Source organism: Camponotus vicinus, unplaced genomic scaffold (assembly GCF_025532165.1).
Source record: "Camponotus vicinus isolate PSW18456_S1 unplaced genomic scaffold, iyCamVici1.0 SCAF_8, whole genome shotgun sequence".
In the NCBI taxonomy this organism is placed as follows: domain Eukaryota; kingdom Metazoa; phylum Arthropoda; class Insecta; order Hymenoptera; family Formicidae; genus Camponotus; species Camponotus vicinus.
Genome location: NW_028141980.1, coordinates 3,153,166 through 3,175,768, shown reverse-complemented (window position 1 = coordinate 3,175,768; position 22,603 = coordinate 3,153,166). Strand labels below are relative to the sequence as shown.

The window sequence follows — 22,603 nt, the reverse complement described above, 5'->3', positions numbered from 1 at the left end:
CATACATATACAGGGTGTCCTAGACCACCCGTACACCCCTTTTCTTTCAAAAACTAATCATTTTAGAGAAAAACGTTTTTGCCAAATTTGTATGGTTTTGAGGGGAACATAAGATGGTGTCATTGGTTTGACCTTGAAGAGTCATTTGAAGGTCACGTGAAGGTCACTTAAATTTTTTTAAATGGAATACCTTATATAATTTTGCACATTCTTGTAGCTTATCTCGAGAGCTTTCCAAAACACTATAATTAAGTACCATTTCCTTAAGTATTTTTTGAGTTATGAGGCTTGAAATAATTTCTTAATTTTACATAAACCATAAAATATCTTGTAAAATATTCATTTTTCGATTATCTTACCTTAATACTTTTATGTACAAAATAATGAGAGGAATCAATTGGTGTAAAGAAAACACATAGTTGTTTTTAAGAAAAAATATGGAATTGTTAATTGCAAATTACATATTTTTTCTTCAAAACAACTATGTGTTTTCTTTACACCAATTGATTCCTCTCATTATTTTGTACGTAAAAGTATTAAGGTAAGATAATCGAAAAATGAATATTTTACAAGATATTTTACGGTTTATGTAAAATTAAGAAATTACTTCAAGCCCCATAACTCAAAAAGTACTTAACGAAAAGGTACTTAATTATAGTGTTTTGGAAAGCTCTCGAGATAAGCTACAAGAATATGCAATAAAAAATAGGTGGTTCCATCTAAGAAATTAAAGATGTCCTTGACCTCACCTTAACGATGCCATCCAAGGTCAAACCAATGACACCATCTTATGTTACCCTCAAAACCATATAATTTTTGTCCTAAACGTTTTTCTCTAAAATGCTTAGTTTTTGAAAGAAAAGGGGTGTACGTGTGGTCTAGGACACCCTGTGTATATATATATATATGTGTGTGTGTGTGTGTGTGTGTGTGTGTGTATGTGTGTGTGTGTATATATCTTTACACACTTATTTCTTAAGTGTATATAAAAATTTTTACACACTTAAAAATCTTTACACACTTATTTTTTAAGTGTATATAAAAATTTATTTTAAAATTATTTATCACAGGAAGGGCCTGCTACGTCAGCATCCGCATGGACATTTAAATTGTTTTTATTAGCGGCATATAATTTATCCGCCGACATAAGAGATAAATGCTCTTCATTAATGAGCATATTTAAAGCTGTTTCTCCTCTAGTTTTTAATGCAGACTTAAACATACAAATAGCATTAACGGAAACCGTTGAAAAGCTATTACGTGTTTTCGTTTTTAAATTGTTCAAAAGAGAAAACATTCTCTCAGGATCGGCATTAGAATTCGGAAGCGTTCGAATAGTATTTATAATATTCGTTAAATTGGAATATTTAGGAACATTATTCGTGTGCCGACGTTGTAAAATTGCTTTCCACATATTGTCAAAATTTAATTTAGAAAAATTTTGTTTTTCTTCCACTGTAAGGTCTGATGCTAATGCAATCCATTCTTTTTTTAAAGCATCTTCATCAAAACCGCCGAGAGTTTTAGCTACGAGAGAAACATCATCAAATGATGTTTGTCTATTATTATCGAATAAACTTACAGATGGTTGAAAAACTTGTAACTTTAATAAAAATTCATTATTTATAGGTAATCTTTTACAAATTTCTTCTGCAACACTCACATAAAATGTTAAACAGTTCTCTCGAACAATTTTAACTATGTTTATGTGATCTTTCAACGTTAATTCGTTCAGATATTCCTCACAATCTGATCCCAAAATAATTTCATTAATAGGTTTTTGATTTTCTTTTAATGAGAATATAATATTTGAAGAAAATGGTTTTAAATATTCTTCTTTTATAAAATTTCGACAGATTTGGAAAAGAAAGTTTTTAGATTTTGGCTGCAATAAATGGATTCTCGTTTCTGACGCTTGAAAGAATGCATTAAATGCGTTAAAAAAATTTAAAACATATTTTAAAAAAAGAAAATAAGCTTTTATCTCTATGTTGTTCATCATAGATAATAAATATTTTCCAGAATTTGTTTTTTCACTCGCAACCATTTCAGTAAGAAAATATTTAATTGTATCCCAAGATTCAAGAAGTCGTTCGATGCATAAATAATGAGAAAGCCAGCGTGTGTCACATAATTTTAATATTTTGTGATTTGTTTCTTGGAAACATTCACAAAATTCGCGAAAAATAGCTGTTCGTTTTGGACTGCTATTTAAATATTTTGCAATTTTTTTTAAAAATTCATCGCAATATGCAGGCATTTTGGAACAAGCAGCATGCGCTGCTAATGCGGAGGAATGGCACGCGCATGAAAATGTTAAAACATGTGGGCATATTTCTTCCAATTTTTTTTTAAACGATAAATGTTTCCCTGTCATGACGGAAGCATTGTCGCATGATAGGGCAACAATATTTAAAATTGGTATCTGTAATTTCCACATTTCACTTTTAAATGCATTGAACAACTTTTCGCTTGAATCTTTGGCATCAATATTTATTAATTTAACTAATTGCGAGCGAACATCTAATGTCTCCGGATCAACGTATCGGACAAAAAAAGTCATCCATTTATTATTAGTGAGATCAGATGTTTCATCGATAAATATCGAAAATTTTGTGTTTTGAATAATATTGACAACACGATTAGTCTCAACCGGGCATACAACGTTTGTAATAATATTTGTACATTTTGTTCGGCCCATACTCATACTATTCAACACATTAGGATCTTTTCCTATATGTTGGAAAAAATTAAGAATTTCTTTTGCCGTTTGATAAGGAATATTTTTCTCGGCAATTAATGCGGCATATCTGATTTCCGCTGATTTCTTACGCTCATCAAAAGATAAAAGTGATTCATTAATTTGTATATTTGAATCCTCATTCGAAACTCTTGTTTCAATATAATTTTTTTCTTTATTTATATGAACATTAGATTCTGCGTGACGATAGATTTGCCATAAACCGCCAGCGATAGATTTATCACAAATCGAACAAAAAAATAAGCTTGCATCATGTGGCACTTCACGTAATCAACATTTAAATTGCTGAATTTCTAACCATTTTTGTTGAAATTTTGATTTACGCAATTTTTTTATTGGCGAATCAACATTATTATTATTATCAGTTAGCGTATTTACCTTAATATTATTTTTGTTACACGCAGAATCCGCATGTCTTGATAGTGTTGAATTGCACGAATAATTATTATTGCATATACTACAATAATAAAGACTATCGTCGGATGGTACTTTGCGTATCCAAGATTTATATCGGTCATCACTAAGCCAAGCTTCTAAAAAATTTCGCTTACGTTTTTTGGTTAATTGATCACACATTTTGATTATCTATTCTTAACTTAATTTATTTTCTCGTCGGCACAATATCACCAATCTTTTGTCGATTGCTTTGAACTATCTTTTGACTGGGTCACGAACGTATTCGCAAGACAAGCACAGTCAACAGTCAACAATCAACAATTAGTCGATAACAGTCGACATGAGTCGAGAAAGAAACAATGTCAAACACATATAATATTTTAAATATATATTTGGATATACAGAGTGTCCCAGATCACCCGTACATCCCTTTTAAAATGAAAATAAATGGCTTTTATCAAAAATCGCGAACAATTTTTAAGTAAATCGGGTACGCTCTATCAAATGGTGATATTTTCAACTTCTGATTCCGACCGGAAATACGCCATCCGCATCGGAAGTCGAATTTTTTAGAGGTACATGGTACTTTTTATTACAGATTCGAATTGTACATGAAAAAATAAGAAACTTTTGTATCAAACGTTTTTTCTGAAACGTATTTTTTTTTTAAATATGTTTTAAATTTTTTTAACGCATTTAATGCATTCTTTCAAGCGTCAGAAACGAGAATCCATTTATTGCAGCCAAAATCTAAAAACTTTCTTTTCCAAATCTGTGGAAATTTTATAAGAGAAGAATATTTAAAACCATTTTCTTCAAATATTATATTCTCATTAAAAGAAAATCAAAAACCTATTAATGAAATTATTTTGGGATCAGAATGTGAGGAATATCTGAACGAATTAACGTTGAAAGATCACATAAACATATTTAAAATTGTTCGAGAGAACTGTTTAACATTTTATGTGACTGCTGCAGAAGAAATTTGTAAAAGGTTACCTATAAATAATGAATTTTTATTAAAGTTACAAGTTTTTCAACCATCTGTAAGTTTATTCGATAATAATAGACAAACATCATTTGATGATGTTTCTTTCGTAGCTAAAACTCTCGGCGGTTTTGATGAAGATGCTTTAAAAAAAGAATGGATTGCATTAGCATCAGACAGTGGAAGAAAAACAAAATTTTTTTAAATTAAATTTTGACAATATGTGGAAAGCAATTTTACAACGTCGGCACACGAATAATGTTTCTAAATATTCCAATTTAACGAATATTATAAATACTATTCGGACGCTTCCGAATTCTAATGCCGATCCTGAGAGAATGTTTTCTCTTTTGAACAATTTAAAAACGAAAACACGTAATAGCTTTACAACGGTTTCCGTTAATGCTATTTGTGTGTTTAAGTCCGCATTAAAAACTAGAGGAGAAACAGCTTTAAATATGCTCATTAATGAAGAGCATTTATCTCTTATGTCGGCGGATAAATTATATGCCGCTAATAAAAACAATTTAAAAGTCCATGCGGATGCTGACGTAGCAGGCCCTTCCTGCGATAAATAATTTTAAAATAAATTTTTATATATATCACTTAAAAAATAAGTGTGTAAAGATATATATATATATATATATATATATATATATATATATATATATGTATGTATGTATGTAAGGAAATGTGAAATAATATTTTGACCTTTTATCAATTAGAAAATTGATTATATTTTATTATTTTATTATAATTTTATTTTTTATTTTTATTTATTATTTATCATTATTTTATTATTTTATTTTAATTTTATTTTTATTATTATTCATTTATTAAATTATTTACATTTCCTTTTTAACGGAAGAGACCATCACCTTCTCGCGGTTTCCGTTGAGCAACAAGATGTACGTCATACATTAATACAAAATAATAAAAAAAAATACAATTCTATTAAAATAAATTTAAATATTTTATTACAATTATTTTTTTAAAGAAATTTTTTTAAATAAAAAAGCGTACATATTGGCCGAGTGGAAAAATTTAGATAAAAATTGAGATAAAAATATGTTAGATAAAAATTTAAATAAAAATATGTAAAATTTGTTTTTGTATATGTTATATTCTCTTTTTTAAACAACATATAAACTTTTATAAAAAAGAAATCAATAGGGAAATATTATGTGTGATAATAAGTATCGCTGCGATACTTGCAACGATGCAACTTGCATCGCCAACTCGCCAGCTCGAGATTTCGAGGATCACATAGCTATTGTATTCAGAGAGATAGGTAAGATACACTAGACCTCTCAGGAGAGAAGGGGATAGAAGCTAATCTATCCGTCTTCCTCTGTAAACCGAAAATGACCGAATGTCGAGCGTACACGGATGAGAGCTTATGCCTTAGTGTGCGAAAGTGGTGGGGATACAAATCGTGCCGCCGCTGGACGCAGCGTGTGCAATCTGGTAGCCTTGGGCGCAACGGCAACGGTCGCCGGTGCAGCCCGGGTATCGGTTGCCCCTTTCTGGGCTCGCTTGTCGTTCCTTTTCTTCTTAGTGGACTGCACGTCAGCTATTCCGGCGGCAGCTACGGCAGTCGGGCCTTTTGCGGTCTTGCGCGGAGGACGATACGCTAGATCAAGAAAAATAGACTGGTCCGGAGTTGGCGGAGGGCGATACTGCGCTAAAGCGTCGTAGCTACGTTCAACACGCGTAGCCGCATATTCCAGCGAGGCGAAATCGTAAACATTACAGCGGTGGACCGAAATCTGTAAGCGCGGCAGCATATTACGATGGGCGTAATTTAACTGTTCCTCCAAACTCCACGGAGGACTTAATCTATCGAAAAGAGCGCGAATACAGGTTAAATAATCCGCGGTAAGTTCGTGTTCGCCCTGCGTACGCCGCATGATCTCGTCTCGTAAGGCAAATTGGAAGTCAGGATTCCCGAATCTTTCACGCCATGCAGCCTCAAAATCTCGCCATGTCCTCCACCGATTACGTTCCCCACGGTACCAATATAGCGCGATGCCCGATAAAAAGAACGGAATGCATTTAAAAATTTCTTCGTCGCTGACCGTTATCAACGCGCGGCCCTCCTCGATACGTGTTAAAAACATTTCCGCGTCGCTACCTCTCGCGCCGGAAAATTGCAAGTTCCACCGACGCATGATATGATAAACGTCCATGGCGGAAGACGTCGATCTTGGAGTGGCTCGGTTATCCGTGGGCTGCGGGGGTGGTTCTATCCGCGGGGGTCGTACGCGCAACCGAGAGCGATCCCCTTCTGCCGCCCCTTTGGCAGCTACGAACCGCTCTTCTATATCATGAGGCCTTCTAGGCGCCCCTTCCGGCTGTTTGAACGCTTCCAAATCGACTCCGGTGGGTGTCCGCGGCGTCTCCCATCCCAGTAGTATGCAGTTCTCATGTTTGATTAATCGAGCCCTTAACGCGGGGATGGTACCCTCACTACTCTGACCCCGTCGCTCCAACTCCGCCCTAAGCTGGTCCACCGACAGCGTGTGAACCCATTCCGTATCGTTCCTATTTTCTACGCTCATCGCGACCACTCGATCTCGAAATGAAATTCAAAATTGGCCGTTATCTCACGGCAACTACACGAGTCGAAAATATAACGTATGTCGATCTACGAAGGCTGTGGTTCCCCGAGGACGCAAATATTTATGATATGCTGTGAAGGCTTTAGTCGAGAGATCCTTGAGAGAAGCTAACAATGATAATCGTTAAATTCGAAAATAATAGGCGATCGCTCCGAACGATAGTCTAAAAAAAAATATAAACACTCGTGCGAAGACAAACGATTCTCGCGTTCCGTAAACTCCGAGCAAGCAATCCTTACTAATAATATAATTTTCCCCAATAATTTCCTTTTACAAAATCACACCGAAATTCCACAGATAAAAAAAAAGGCAAAGATTGATTCAAAATAAGAATTTTACTACAGTAATTAGATCCTGAAAGAAAGGCACATTAACACACAAAATATAAATCAAAGCAAATAATCTCCCTCGCAAACACACAAAAAAAATACACAAGAAAAATAAGTCAAAAATAGTAGCACATCAATATACAAGAAATAAAGTCAAGGATTATAGCAGTAGGCAGCAATTAATGCACCAATAAATGAAAGAAAGGAAGAGGGGTGCGCAAGCATTCCATAATTAGATAAATAATAAGGTTCTCTATATTGACTTTTAATTCTCTATACTGACTTTTCAACAGCCTAATAAAAACGAAGAATTAGCCATAATATAAAAAAAAATTAATCAAAAGATTACGAAGTTTTCAAAAAGTTATCAACAATCATTAATAATAACCGAAAAATAAGAATAAAGGCTCTAGAAATGAATAAAATTCTTACAAAAAAAAAATCGAATTCCAATATATAGTACCTCAGAAGCTTTAATACCGGTAAAAAAAGATAATATTTTCCTTAATTAAAATTAATTACAAAATTTCTTTCAATCGACAGCTATAATTTGAGATATTTTATCAAATCGATTAATTAGAAGGTATTACCAATATTTGAAAAGTTTCCCGTACGGGAAAAATATTAATCTATATTACATATGCTTCTGAGAATTTCCGATACTTTCAAAACGGTTGTTTTCAAAATCGTATTTGCTTGCGACCGTCAAACATACGCGAATAATACAAGGCACAGTATAACAAAGAAAACAAATACAAATAATATACAAGTTTAATACTAACAGGTTAACCTTGCTATTCTCGATCTCCGTTCCGTCTTAACGGATTTTATTCAAAAGATAATGCTAACAACTTTCGATATGCCCTTTTTATAGTGGGCCCCACGTTGGGCGCCAATTTGTGACCGTTTAATTTTTTATGTTGGGCTGATGTTAATTGTGGCCGGTGATATTGGCCCACGGCACACCTTCGGCGCGATTTTCTTTCAACATGTAAACTCTAAATTTGCCTGGACGCCAGGTGCGCGGTTACGCACCACTCTAATAAAGTCTTTCGATAATTTATAACACTCTAAAGAAAGTAAAAGAATTCTAAAGCTATCGCGACGGACACTCGGCTAGCCCCGTATCGAGAATGGTAGAGGGGTGGTCCGTTTAATTTCTTATTTAATTAGGAAGGATCGAGAATGCAAGGTCGCTGAAAATAACACAAGTTATTAAGATAATAAAAGTTAAAATATATTTGGCGTAGATAATTATGAACATTAATATTGGATATCAAATCGACGCGGGCGGTTGGAGAAGAAAAATTATACAATCGATTTTAGTTATTTTATCATCGGCAGCAACGGGCCGGTGTGCGGGTACAAGCACCGCGGTATCACATGTCCAGCATTGACAAAAAGCGTTGAGAAAGTTTTTGGAATTCCGCGCTATGCGAGGCTTGTCGGAGCCTCGACAGCTAGGAATTTAGACAAATTTTTAATAATGATTACCGCGCTACTCGCCAAGTTAATTTTACCTGCCCGGCGTGTAAGAAAGAGAGCGAATTATAAGATTAGAATAAATAGCCGGACGTAGAATGAGTGAATTCTTTACACAATGAATTTGACTATCAATTACCGGTATGTTACACGCTAACGGAAAAAATTTAGATACGACTCGATTACTTAATAAAAGACACACTAAATCAAACGCGCACAATTACTCTCTATGATATAATACACGGAATGCGAGTCGACGCTGCAACGCATTTGCCAGCTATCGAATATCGGGATCGCCTTATGTGTGTGAGCTCGGTTACAATACTTTTAACGGGTAAAAATTTACAATCAACAGTAATAATTGTACAAATAAACATTTATAGTGACTGTCGGCGCGCAACTGGGAGAGAGGGCACTTAATTTTACGAAAGCTCGAACAAAGTCTTTCGGCCGGCCGTCGTACTCTAAGACGCAAATATCGAGAACGCAGAAAAAGAATTTCACAAGGAATTTAATGACGGCAGCTATACGGCACCGACATTGTTCGAGCTAATTCTACCTGAATGATTTAACAAAGACGGCCAGATGGGGTCGACGCTTGTCTCACAGGTGACTTCTGCGGTTCTCCGTGCTCTCGGCATCCACTTGTCGGATCGATAATTTTGGGCCGTCGTTCCCTTCGCCGGTCCGCCGAACAGTGACGAGCGGAAGGCCCGTCGGAATCACGCCAGCAAATTAATGCGTAACTAGGCCACCTGTGGCGCTTCCGCAACCCTCAGGATCGTCGTGTGGCCCATTTAATCCTGCGGCCTTCAGGGCTGTACATGTGCTTGTCGCACCCCGTTTCCTCTTTTATTTTCCATAATTCCTCTCGTCGAGGTCCGTCAGGAGGGATATTTTCGGCAGCCACTCGCCGTTATTTAGAATGTTCTTCTTTAGCGCTGTTCCGGCCGAGATGACTCCGACTCGGAGTCTCAGTGTCAGTTTTCGTCCGCTGGTTGGCCTTCCCCGCAATTGTTCCCCGTACCTGCTGGGCATGTGAATGTTTACAGGGGCGGCAGCGGTAGTCTTAAGTGGACTTTATTATTGACGCAATTAAATAATAATACTTAGCTTGGCGTGTTCCTTTTAGTCGGCGCCTCCGCTCGCCCGTTTCCTTATATCCTGGACTTCTTCTTCAAGTTGAGCCACCGGATGAGATCCCGTCAGCATTTCCCATCGCGCCCGCGCTTAAGCCTAATCTTATTGCTAACAAATAAATTTTTACGCAAGGGAGGCGAGTATAATCTCGCCTCCAATAGCCGCTCTCTCCCTAAATCCGGGGAGAACGAGGGTCCAAATTCATTCTCGGTCGGATCTCGCGATCCTTGTGACGGACCGCCAAGTGTCACGTCACAATATATATATATATATATATATATATATATATATATATATATATCTGAAATAAGAAATGATATAGTTGAAAATTTTTACAAGTGTTATTTTTAAGTAATAAAAAATTATTTTAATGAAATAACATTATATATCACTTTAGTATACGTACTATATAAAGAATTATTTCAATTTTATAATTTGTATTACAATTAATATAGTTTTTCACGTTTCTTATTCTTTTATTTTTAATATATATATAATTAGATTTAAAATAATCCATTTGATTTTAATTGTTAAAAGGAAAATGTATGTTAACAGATATACAGGGTGATTCAAAAAAACCTAATTGTCCTTAAAATGACACATTCTTGAGTCAATTCTAAGACGATTTTTCCTTTGGCAAAATTTCGTCCAACGCTTAGTTTTTGAATTATTAAAAGAAGTAATTAACTTATGACTGGTCGGATACAAGAGGCAGGCAAGGGTGGCGCGATTCACCGTCAGACGCGGGTGCTTACGCGGGGCGCCTGCTGCGATCACCTGATCGCTACAGACATACACACACATGCGAATACATACATTCTCATTCTCTCTCTCTCTCTCTCTCTTTCTGCCTCTCCCTCTCCCTCCCTCACTCTCTCTCTCTCTCTCTCATTTGCTTACTCACTTTAAGTCATTATTATTCTTACTTAAATTATTATTTACTTTTTATCATTATACGTTTTCGCTTTAATTATTATTGTTTTAAATTGGTTTTTTTTTTACGAGAGAGGGGAAAATGCATTTTATGCATACTTACCGGGCGGTCCGGTGAGTTATGTGGGACTCGAGTACCAAGTCGAATTACCAACTCGGTACTCCCTACCCACTAAAAACCCCTCTCTTTCGCGAATTTTCTCTAACACTGTTTATTTGACATCCCGAAATCTGTTTTCACACAACACCAAAGAATAGTTATTATTACCTTGTTCGATGTATTGCTGTAATTCCTTGAGAAATGAATTTTCCGATAGATCGTACTTTCACTCAAATTGAACGTAGATATCACGTTCTAAAGGACAGAGATCCACACTAAATAATTAATCGAAAGTTCTTTTTTCTTTTATAAACTGTATTCTTTTATAAACTTCAACATAATCACATTCATTCACTCATTCGATAAGACGAGAAATTTACCAATGACTCTATCACTAATCACTATCAATCACTATCGAATAATCACTGTTGGCAATTAAAAACCACTCGATTAAAGAAAGACACGCGCACATACGTTATTACACGACGCGACGACGCGACAATGCGACGATATTTACCCGGTGACAGCAAACAGTTTTTGGTTATGGTAGGTTACGGTAGGTTAAGGTACTAACAGCGCTGTCGAACGTAAACATGTGTTTGATTGAAGACGCGACGATTTAGCGTATAATATTATTATCATATGATATTTATACATCGTATATTTGTTTTAAAATTAATTAGAATAAATAAATGTTTAATACTTTCACTATTAATGTTAAATATTATTCATTATTAATACTAAATATTATTATTAATATTAAATATTTATTTATTATTATTAAATATTATTATTAATATTAAATATTTATTTATTATTATTAAATATTATTATTAATATTAAATATTTATTTATTATTATTAAATATTTATTAAACTATTATCTGATTGAAAATCGATAATCAATAATAATATGAAAGTAATATGAAAAAATATCATTAAATTCTGGCGTTTCAATCTCTCTTGGTTTTTTCTTATGGTTTTAAAAACGAAAGAAAATGTTCCAAATGTTTAAAAATATTGGTCGCTCTGATTTCGTTTTTAAAACCATAAGAAAAAACCAAGAAAGATTGAAACGCCAGAATTTAATGATATTTTTTCATATTACTTTCATATTATTATTGATTATCGATTTTCAATCAGATAATAGTTTAATAAATATTTAATAATAATAAATAAATATTTAATATTAATAATAATATTTAATAATAATAAATAAATATTTAATATTAATAATACTATTTAATAATAATAAATAAATATTTAATATTAATAATAATATTTAGTATTAATAATGAATAATATTTAACATTAATAGTGAAAGTATTAAACATTTATTTATTCTAATTAATTTTAAAACAAATATACGATGTATAAATATCATATGATAATAATATTATACGCTAAATCGTCGCGTCTTCAATCAAACACATGTTTACGTTCGACAGCGCTGTTAGTACCTTAACCTACCGTAACCTACCATAACCAAAAACTGTTTGCTGTCACCGGGTAAATATCGTCGCATTGTCGCGTCGTCGCGTCGTGTAATAACGTATGTGCGCGTGTCTTTCTTTAATCGAGTGGTTTTTAATTGCCAACAGTGATTATTCGATAGTGATTGATAGTGATTAGTGATAGAGTCATTGGTAAATTTCTCGTCTTATCGAGTGAGTGAATGAATGTGATTATGTTGAAGTTTATAAAAGAATACAGTTTATAAAAGAAAAAAGAACTTTCGATTAATTATTTAGTGTGGATCTCTGTCCTTTAGAACGTGATATCTACGTTCAATTTGAGTGAAAGTACGATCTATCGGAAAATTCATTTCGCAAGGAATTACAGCAATACATCGAACAAGGTAATAATAACTATTCTTTGGTGTTGTGTGAAAACAGATTTCGGGATGTCAAATAAACAGTGTTAGAGAAAATTCGCGAAAGAGAGGTGTTTTTAGTGGGTAGGGAGTACCGAGTTGGTAATTCGACTTGGTACTCGAGTCCCACATAACTCACCGGACCGCCCGGTGAGTATGCATAAAATGCATTTTCCCCTCTCTCGTAAAAAGAAGGAAAAACCAATTTAAAACAATAATAATTAAAGCGAAAACGTATAATAATAAAAAGTAAATAATAATTTAAGTAAGAATAATAATGACTTAAAGTGAGTAAGCAAATGAGAGAGAGAGAGAGAGAGAGAGGGAGGAAGAGAGAGAGAGGCAAAGAGAGAGAGAGAGAGGCAGAGAGAGAGAGAGAGAGAGAGAGAGAGAGAGAGAGAGAGAGAGAGAGAATGAGAATGAGAATGTATGTATTCGCATGTGTGTGTACCCAGATAGCACAAGGATATCCAGTATGGACATTCGGATATCCTATGGATATCTTATTTTAATCCAAGGATATCCTGTGGATGTTCTGAGGAAGAGCAAAGGATATATTTTTTTTAGTCCCTCAGTTATTGTAAAGATATCGTACGAGATATCCCAAGGACGTCCTAAAGACCTTTATAAGATATGAAAAGGATATGAAAAGGATGTCTTTTTATACTGATATTTCTTAGAAAAAGATTCATATATACACGAGAAAATTTTATCTCAAAAATTACTATGCTCGGTAGTAGTTGCGGACTATCAAAAAATTGAAAAAGATTTTTACTGTGTTTTCACATAGTAAACATAGTAAGTTTACATGAAAACATTGTAAAAATCTTTTCTAATTCTTTGGTCCGCGGCTACTGCCGAGTATATTAATTTTTGGTATAAAATTTTTCTCCGTGTATAATGATATATATAAAGTTATATGAAAAAATTAGACATTCTTTAATGTGATTTATTATTATATATTTTTATATATATAAATATATATTAATATATATTTATTTATATAAATTACATATTGAAGGTTTAATTTTTTCATATTACTTTTAAATATATTAATAAGTAGTAAAAATATATCATTTATGTAATTATAAAACTTATACAACATGCTCGAGATGGTTATCAAAATTTAAAAATAAAAATATATTAAAAATAAAACAATATTATTTTAGATTGTGTATAGATTTGTGATAGTACATATATAACTAATTTTATTACATTTAGATCACAGAAGTCTTATTTTATTATATTTAAAATCACAGCAGTCATTGTACAAAACATAATAACATAAAATACATTGCAAGTGGTATTTATGAATAGTTTATACAAACACATATATTGCACTCATACATTCTTGTACAAAAAGAAAGAAAATGTATCATGGAATCAAAAATAATAAATTAAAATTGGCTTAGAAGCAAGTTGTTCTTCCTAGTGTAAGAAATTAAGATTCTGTTCACACTAAAGCCTGCATTATATGCAAATTTTACACAAAAAATAAAAAAAACAAAATATATAAAACGCTACAAATATATGAAACGCTCGAAACTTTAATTAATCTCTGTTTTCCCTTCCAGAGGTACAGATTCTAACTTCGTTACTGCAAATAAAAATAATAATAAACTTATATAACAAACTTAAATATATATATATATATATATATATATATATATATATACAGGGTGATTCAAAATAACCCCTGTGTCCCTGAAATGACATATTCTTGAATCAATTCTAAGACGATTTTTCCTTCGGCAAAATTTCGTCCGAAGCTTAGTTTTTGAATTATTAAAGGAAATAGTTAACGTATGACGGGTCGAATACAAGAGGCAGGCAAGGGTGGCGCGATTCACCGTCAGACGCGGGAGCTTACGCGGGGCGCCTGCTGCGATCAGCTGATCGCTATACACATACAGACACACATGCGAACACATACATTCTCTCTCTGTCTGTCTGTCTGTCTGTCTGTCTCTCTCTCTCTCTCTCTCTCTCTCTCTCTCTCTCTCTCTCTCTCATTCGCTCACTCACCTGTAAAAATTTTTTTTTTTTTTTTTTTACGAGAGAGGGGAAAATGCATTTTATGCATACCCACCGGTCGATCCAGTGAGTTATGTGGGACTCGAGTACCAAGTCGAATTACCAACTCGGTACTCCCTACCCACTAAAAACCCCTCTCTTTTCACGAATTTCCTTTAACACACTGTCCCTCTGACTTCCCGAGATCTGTTTTCACATAACGTCAAAAAATAGTTATTATTACCTTGTTCGATGACTTTTGATGTATTGCTGTAATTGCTTGAAGGAGAAATGAATTTTCCGATAGATCGTACGTTCTCAAATTTAACGTAGATATCACGTTGCAAAAGACAAGAAATCCACACTAAATTATTAACTGAAAGTTTTTCTTCTTTCATGAACTGTATTCTTTTATTAAACTTTAACGTAATCACATTTATTTACTCACTCGATGAGACGAGAAATTTACTAATGACTCTATCACTAATCACTATTAATCACTGTCGAATAATAATTGTTGGCGATTAAAAATCACTCGATGAAAGAAACACGCGCGGACACGTTACTACACGACGCGACAATGCGACGATAATTACGACTCGGCGACTGCAAGCAGTTTTTTGTCATGGTAGGTTGCGGTAGGTTAAGGTACTACTGGCGCTATCGAACGCAATCATGTGTTCGATTGAAGAATGCGGTAAACATAATAAACATTTAACATAATAATAATATTAATATGTTAAATGTTTATTATGTTTACCGCATTCTTCAATCGAACACATGATCGCGTTCGATAGCGCCAGTAGTACCTTAACCTACCGCAACCTACCATGACAAAAAACTGCTTGCAGTCGCCGAGTCGTAATTATCGTCGCATTGTCGCATCGTGTAGTAACGTGTCCGCGCGTGTTTCTTTCATCGAGTGATTTTTAATCGCCAACAATTATTATTCGACAGTGATTAATAGTGATTAGTGATAGAGTCATTAGTAAATTTCTCGTCTCATCGAGTGAGTAAATAAATGTGATTACGTTAAAGTTTAATAAAAGAATACAGTTCATGAAAGAAGAAAAACTTTCAGTTAATAATTTAGTGTGGATTTCTTGTCTTTTGCAACGTGATATCTACGTTAAATTTGAGAACGTACGATCTATCGGAAAATTCATTTTTCCTTCAAGCAATTACAGCAATACATCAAAAGTCATCGAACAAGGTAATAATAACTATTTTTTGACGTTATGTGAAAACAGATCTCGGGAAGTCAGAGGGACAGTGTGTTAAAGGAAATTCGTGAAAAGAGAGGGGTTTTTAGTGGGTAGGGAGTACCGAGTTGGTAATTCGACTTGGTACTCGAGTCCCACATAACTCACTGGATCGACCGGTGGGTATGCATAAAATGCATTTTCCCCTCTCGTAAAAAAAAAAAAAAAAAAAATTTACAGATGAGTGAGCGAATGAGAGAGAGAGAGAGAGACAGACAGACAGACAGACAGACAGACAGACAGACAGAGAGAGAATGTATGTGTTCGCATGTGTGTCTGTATGTGTATAGCGATCAGCTGATCGCAGCAGGCGCCCCGCGTAAGCTCCCGCGTCTGACGGTGAATCGCGCCACCCTTGCCTGCCTCTTGTATTCGACCCGTCATACGTTAACTACTTCCTTTAATAATTCAAAAACTAAGCTTCGGACGAAATTTTGCCGAAGGAAAAATCGTCTTAGAATTGATTCAAGAATATGTCATTTCAGGGACACAGGGGTTATTTTGAATCACCCTGTATATATATGTATATATATTTGTGTTTCGAAATATATCAAAACTTACTTATTTTTCTTTAGGTAACGCTCCTTTGCATGTCGCAACCAAGATTTAATAGGATCAGCGATATTGCACTCCACAAATTGGATTTGTACAACATCTAAACCAAAAAAGTTTTATTTTCACACTAAATTTGTTCTTTTAGCTGAACTGACTGCATTAGTTTAGTTAAAAAGAACAAGTTTATTAACATATATATATTGTTATAGTCCGAAAGACTATAATTAATTATTTTACCATTAATAAATTTTATACGCTTTAGATGCGATAGAATGTTCGCGAACCGCGTAAAACCGCTACCTCAGCGAACCACGCGCGAGTTCGCCGGAAATGTGAAAATGCCAACGAAGGGATTCGACTTTGAAACTCCTTCGTTTGCACTTGGACTTGACCGCCACGAAAATCGTCCATGACCATATATGGTCATGTCGCTAGGCGATCCCCTCCAAAACACCCCTAAAATGAGGTGTTAAAAACCGTCCACCGCGGGTTCGCGGCGGACATTCGTTAATAAGAAATCAATTAACAAAGAGTGCGAATCCGGAGCTAACCGCTAATTTACGAAAACTAGTTGAAGTGCTAACGAGGCGACCTAACGATAGTAAGGGAGAAGGCTAAATTGAAATCGAGCAAAATTAATGTGACTATATTGTGAAAATTATAATACAAGAGAGAAATAATAAAAAGTATAAAACTACGCGACGGTCTGTGGCCTTCTTTGGAATCTCCCGGCTACCCCACATCCCGTGCCGCTCCAGGCACAACATTTTGGTGGCAGCGGTGGGATAGCCGAGAAAGAGAACCGCCGAAGAAGAAACCTGAACCTCTAATATCTGCAACAAAAAGAAAATATAAACTTAATAAAGTGGATGGAGCAACTGCTATAGCAGCTGCCACGGTCAAGCAGCTGTATCTGAAAGGGAGCACCAACGCCCAAGGACCAACGTCGATCCACGACCTTCGCCAAGGCAACGCATCGCCGACGGACAACGCATCGCCGACGGACAGCGCATCACCGACGGACAACGACGGGTGTATCTACTAGCAGCGTCAGCAGTCGAACGAACCGATAAGCGACCATGCGATTCACCGTACTACTACTGTAAGTCGAAATTCAATTTAAATGTCGGAACCGTTAAACCGAGTTCGATTTAATAGCCCGCGATTTTTGAGCATGCCAGCACGATTGGCAAATAGATTAGGTCTTGTAACACCGTTCCAAGTTGCGGAAGAAGCTACTCGCGATATACAAGATAGCGTGCGAAGAAATTTAGAGAACCAATATTCGAGTTCCGAATCTTCCGAAGCGCGCGAACAAGACGATAACGATAATTCAGAACAGGACCGACCAAGCGTTAGTCGAGTTACTGTCAGGAGAAATTACTCGCCAATATCCGTTGATATTAGTCTCTTTGAGCTAAATCCCGCGAGAAATATGGATAACGAAGCCGTCGATAGAGAAATCGAACGCTTACGAGCGCAACAGGCCGGACAAAATGCAGCCGCGAATTATGAAGACGCCGGTCACCCGGTCGAAAGCACTAGTAACATACTATTAGCCGAACTCGTACATAGTTTTCGCGAAATGCAAGAGGAAATGCGAGATTTACGCGAACAAGTGCGAAACGTACCTAGCATTCACGAAATGCGAGAGGAAATGCGAGAATTACGCGATCAAACGCGAAACGTACATATTAACCAAGGAAACTTTAACGAGCCACGAGCAAATACAAACGATGTCCCACACGACGTGACGTACGGACGTACCGAACGCGATATTAGAAACAGACGTAGCGCAGCCCCGCACTATCTACCATTAAAAGAAGCGCGATCAATGATTCCCGAATTTGACGGATCATCGCGACAAAAACTGCAAGAATTTTTAAACGCATGTACATACGCGGTACAAAATATTAATCCCGCGGACGAAGAATCGCTGATGCAAGCCATTTTGTATACTAAATTAAAAGGAAAAGCCATGCAAGACTTCGAGACGCGAAATATACAAACGTTCGAAGATTTAAAACAACAACTTGAAACGTGCTATCAAGCAAAACAAAGCATAACGCATTTACAAATAGAATTCAATTCGCTAAAACAAAAATCAAGCGAAACCGCACATGCATTCGGGCAACGTGTCGATGTACTCGCCATGAAGCTATATGAGTCTATGGTGGAAGGAGAAGAACAACCTCCTTCATTCAAACAAGCTATACAAGCAACCATTAAAAAACAAGCTCTAATAAATTTTCAAATCGGATTACGCGACGAATTAAAAATCCTCGTGCGATCACAACGATATACTTCGCTACAAGAAGCGATAAACGGCGCGAGCGCGGAAGAGAAGCTTATCGGACCGTCTGTCACACGAGCACCCGGCTTCTCTAATAAAAATAAATTCGACGCTAAACACACGCGATCAACTCGAGACACAAATATACAATGTTACAAATGCGGAAAATCTGGACACTACGGACGCGATTGCCGTAACAGTTATAAAAATACATTACCAAAACCGGAAAAATCTACGCGAATAAATACTATAACCAAATTCTGCAAATATTGCAAAAAATCCGGACACAACCGCGACGAGTGCTAGAATTTAAACGGACGACCAAAAAATAATGTTAAAATTAATAAACAAACTAATAAAAATAATTACAAAGATAATACGCGAGAACAGAAGACTTCGCATCGACAGCGGAAAAAGAGCGCCGACTCTGCAAGCAATAGCGAAGAGGAGCAGGAAGAAACGAAGAAGCAATCGCGACCTGCCCTAGAGTATCACGTAACGCATGTTAAAAATATGCATGCACCATCGAAGGACGAACTATTACAAGTTACACTACCCATTCGCGAAGTAAAAGGAGAAAAAATAAACATATTGTACGATTCCGGGTCAACAATTTCCTTAATAAAATTAAAACATTTAAAGGACGAAACATTAATATACGAGGAGAAGATAGCACTGATAGGAATAAGCGGACATAAAATATATACATTAGGCAAAATGTACGCCACGATAAAAATCAACAAACATAAAATTAAACATGCATTCTATGTAATAAAAGACGATACCGCCATAGAACACGAGGGAGTTCTAGGACTAGACTTCCTTAAAAAACAAACAGCTAAATGTGACTATGAGACTAACGAAATAAAAATACAAGACAGTACATTAAAACTCCATCCTTGCAACAAAATAATTCTAAATCCGCGTAGCGAAACAATAATAAAAGCTGCGACTAATCAAAATCGGATAGGGATAGTCCGAACAGAAGAAACCACACCGGGAGTATATATTGGAAGCTGTCTAGTAGAACCAAAAAATTTTTCATGTCCTGTGAGCGTAATAAATACGACCGATGAAACCATCGAGTTAGCGACTCCCATCGTCACATTAGAAGACATGGAAGACAAAATTAGCACTGCCGAAATAAATGTAGTAAAATCAATAACGAAGAATAAAATCAACACCCCGCGAGTCCAGCGCATTTGACAATTATTGCGAACTCAACACTTAAATAAGGAAGAGGGGCAGACACTCTTAAAAATCTGCGAAGAATTCAGCGATACATTCCACTTGGAAGGAGAACCACTGATTTGCACCGCGACGGTAGAGCATGAGATAAACACGCGTGCCGACACCGCGCCGGTGAACGTGAAGCCGTATCGTTTACCCGAGAAGCATAAGAGGTAAATAAACAAATTCAAGAAATGCTAAAGGACGAAATTATTCAAACTAGCACGAGTCAATGGAACGCACCGTTATTAGTAGTGCCGAAAAAAGCAGATGCATCTGGAAAACCGAAGCTCCGAGTAGTAATAGATTTTCGGAACCTGAATGAATTAACGATAGGCGATTCATTTCCATTGCCTAATATAACCGATATCCTAGATCAGCTGGGAAATGCGAAATATTTCACCACTCTAGATTTAGCATCAGGATATCACCAAATCCCAATGGCTGAGAGGGATAAAAATAAAACAGCTTTTTCAACTCCCTACGGACATTACGAATTCAATCGAATGCCGTTCGGATTAAAAAATGCGCCAGCAACATCTCAACGACTGATGAATTCGGTCTTAACAGGAATACAAGGACTTAGATGCCTGGTCTATCTCGATGACATCGTGATATACGGATCGAGCTTAGAAGATCATAAGAAACGTTTAAAGGAAGTACTACAAAGACTGCGAAAAACTAATTTAAAATTGCAGCCGGATAAATGCGAATTTTTACGCAAAGAAGTAATCTATTTAGGGCATATTATTTCGAAAAACGGAATATCGCCAGACCCATTAAAACTAACGGCAATAAAAGAATTTCCAACGCCGAAAAAGGTAAAGGATATCCAATCCTTCATAGGACTTGCAGGATATTACAGAAAATTTATTGAAAACTTTTCAAAAATAGCTAAACCGTTAACAAAATTAACGAAAAAATCGGAGAAGTTCGAATGGACAACGGAACAGCAAGCAGCATTTGAACTACTTAAGGAAAAATTAATGACTGCACCAGTGTTGAAGTACCCTGACTTCACACAAGAATTCATAGTGACCACCGATGCCTCCGACTATGCGATCGGAGCAGTGTTATCACAAGGAAAGGTAGGCAACGACCGACCGATTGCTTACGCCAGCAGAATATTGACAAAGGCGGAGCAAAATTATAATACCACTGAAAAAGAATTACTAGCAATTGTATAGGCCGTAAAACATTTTAGACCATACGTATATGGAACAAAATTTAAAATTGTGACTGATCACAAACCGCTAATATGGTTGTTCAACGTAAACGACCCCGGTTCAAGACTAATCCGATGGAGATTAAAATTAGAAGAATACGACTATGAGATTATACATAAGGCCGGACGAGCAAACGCGAACGCCGACGCATTAAGTCGCAACGCGGTACCGGGACCCTCAAATGAAGATAATAATCATGCCGTCTTAATAATAGAAGAAGAAGAAGAAGACGAAGAACAAGAAGACGAAGCAAGCAACGAACAAGCAAAAACATATACAGAAGAGGAGAAAAAGCAAATACTCTCCGAATATCATGATGCACCTATAGGAGGGCATCAAGGAATAGAACGGACAATAAGAAGAATCCGACTTCAGTACAATTGGAAAGGCTTGAGAAAAGACGTCGAACGACATATTGCAAGATGCGAATCTTGCCAAAAAAATAAATTATCGCGAAAAAATAAAGTACCGTTAATTATTACAGATACGCCTAATAAACCATTTGAAAAATGCGCGTTAGACATTGTCGGACCGTTAACAATTACTAATAGTGGAAATAAATATCTACTCACGTTTCAAGATAACTTAACTAAATTTAGTAAGGCAATACCGATTCCGAATCAAGAAGCGAATACAATCAGCAAAGAATTTGTTATAAAAATAATCCTTGAACACGGAATACCGGAAAAAATTTTAACGGATCAAGGAACTAATTTTATGAGCGAAATATTTAAAAATACTTGCAAGCTGTTAAAAATAAACAAAATTCAAACAACCGCGTATCATCCGGAAAGCAACGGCGCGTTAGAACGATCACATCGCACATTAGCTGAGTATCTACGACACTACATAAACGAAGATCAAACGGACTGGGACGAGTGGATACCGTTCGCGATGTTTACCTATAATACAACGCCGCATACCGCTACAGGATATACACCCTTCGAATTGGTGTACGGACACCAAGCCGAAATGCCGACAGCGCTAACAAAACCGCCTAAACCAACGTATAATTATGACGATTACGCGCAGGAATTAAAAGAAAGATTAAGAGCGACAAATCAACTCGCGAAAGAGCACTTAAAAGAAGAAAAATATAAGGCTAAAAAACAGTACGATAAAAGCACAAAGGAAACACAATTCAAAGTAGGAGACAAAGTATTAGTATACGACGAAACATTACGACGAGGAAGATCAAAGAAACTAGAATCACTATGGACCGGACCATATACAATTCTAGAGAAAAACTCCGACGTTAATTACACCATAAAAAAGGGAAGAAAAGCGACACGCATGCACGTGAACAAATTAAAATTATTTATAGAATATTAAAAATATAAAAAGTACTTACCCAGGTGAGCGACCATGACTACGTCCGATGGGGGGCATCCTTTCATTCAGC

At 35.8% G+C, this 22,603-nt stretch overlaps 1 protein-coding gene across 3 annotated transcripts in view; it reads left to right on the top strand.

The window, feature by feature from the left end:
* Positions 1–22,603, top strand: part of LOC145975617 (2-oxoadipate dehydrogenase complex component E1) — a 330,754-nt gene that overhangs the window by 198,881 nt on the left and 109,270 nt on the right. The window contains exon 11 of one of the 3 annotated variants that reach the window (XM_083106212.1): positions 16,473–16,548. The exons of the other annotated variants lie outside the window; for them this stretch is intronic. Coding sequence (XP_082962338.1) covers positions 16,473–16,507 — 35 coding nt within the window. The 3' untranslated portion in view covers positions 16,508–16,548. Of the gene's footprint in view, positions 1–16,472; positions 16,549–22,603 lie in introns of those variants that run through there. 3 annotated transcript variants of the gene reach the window in all.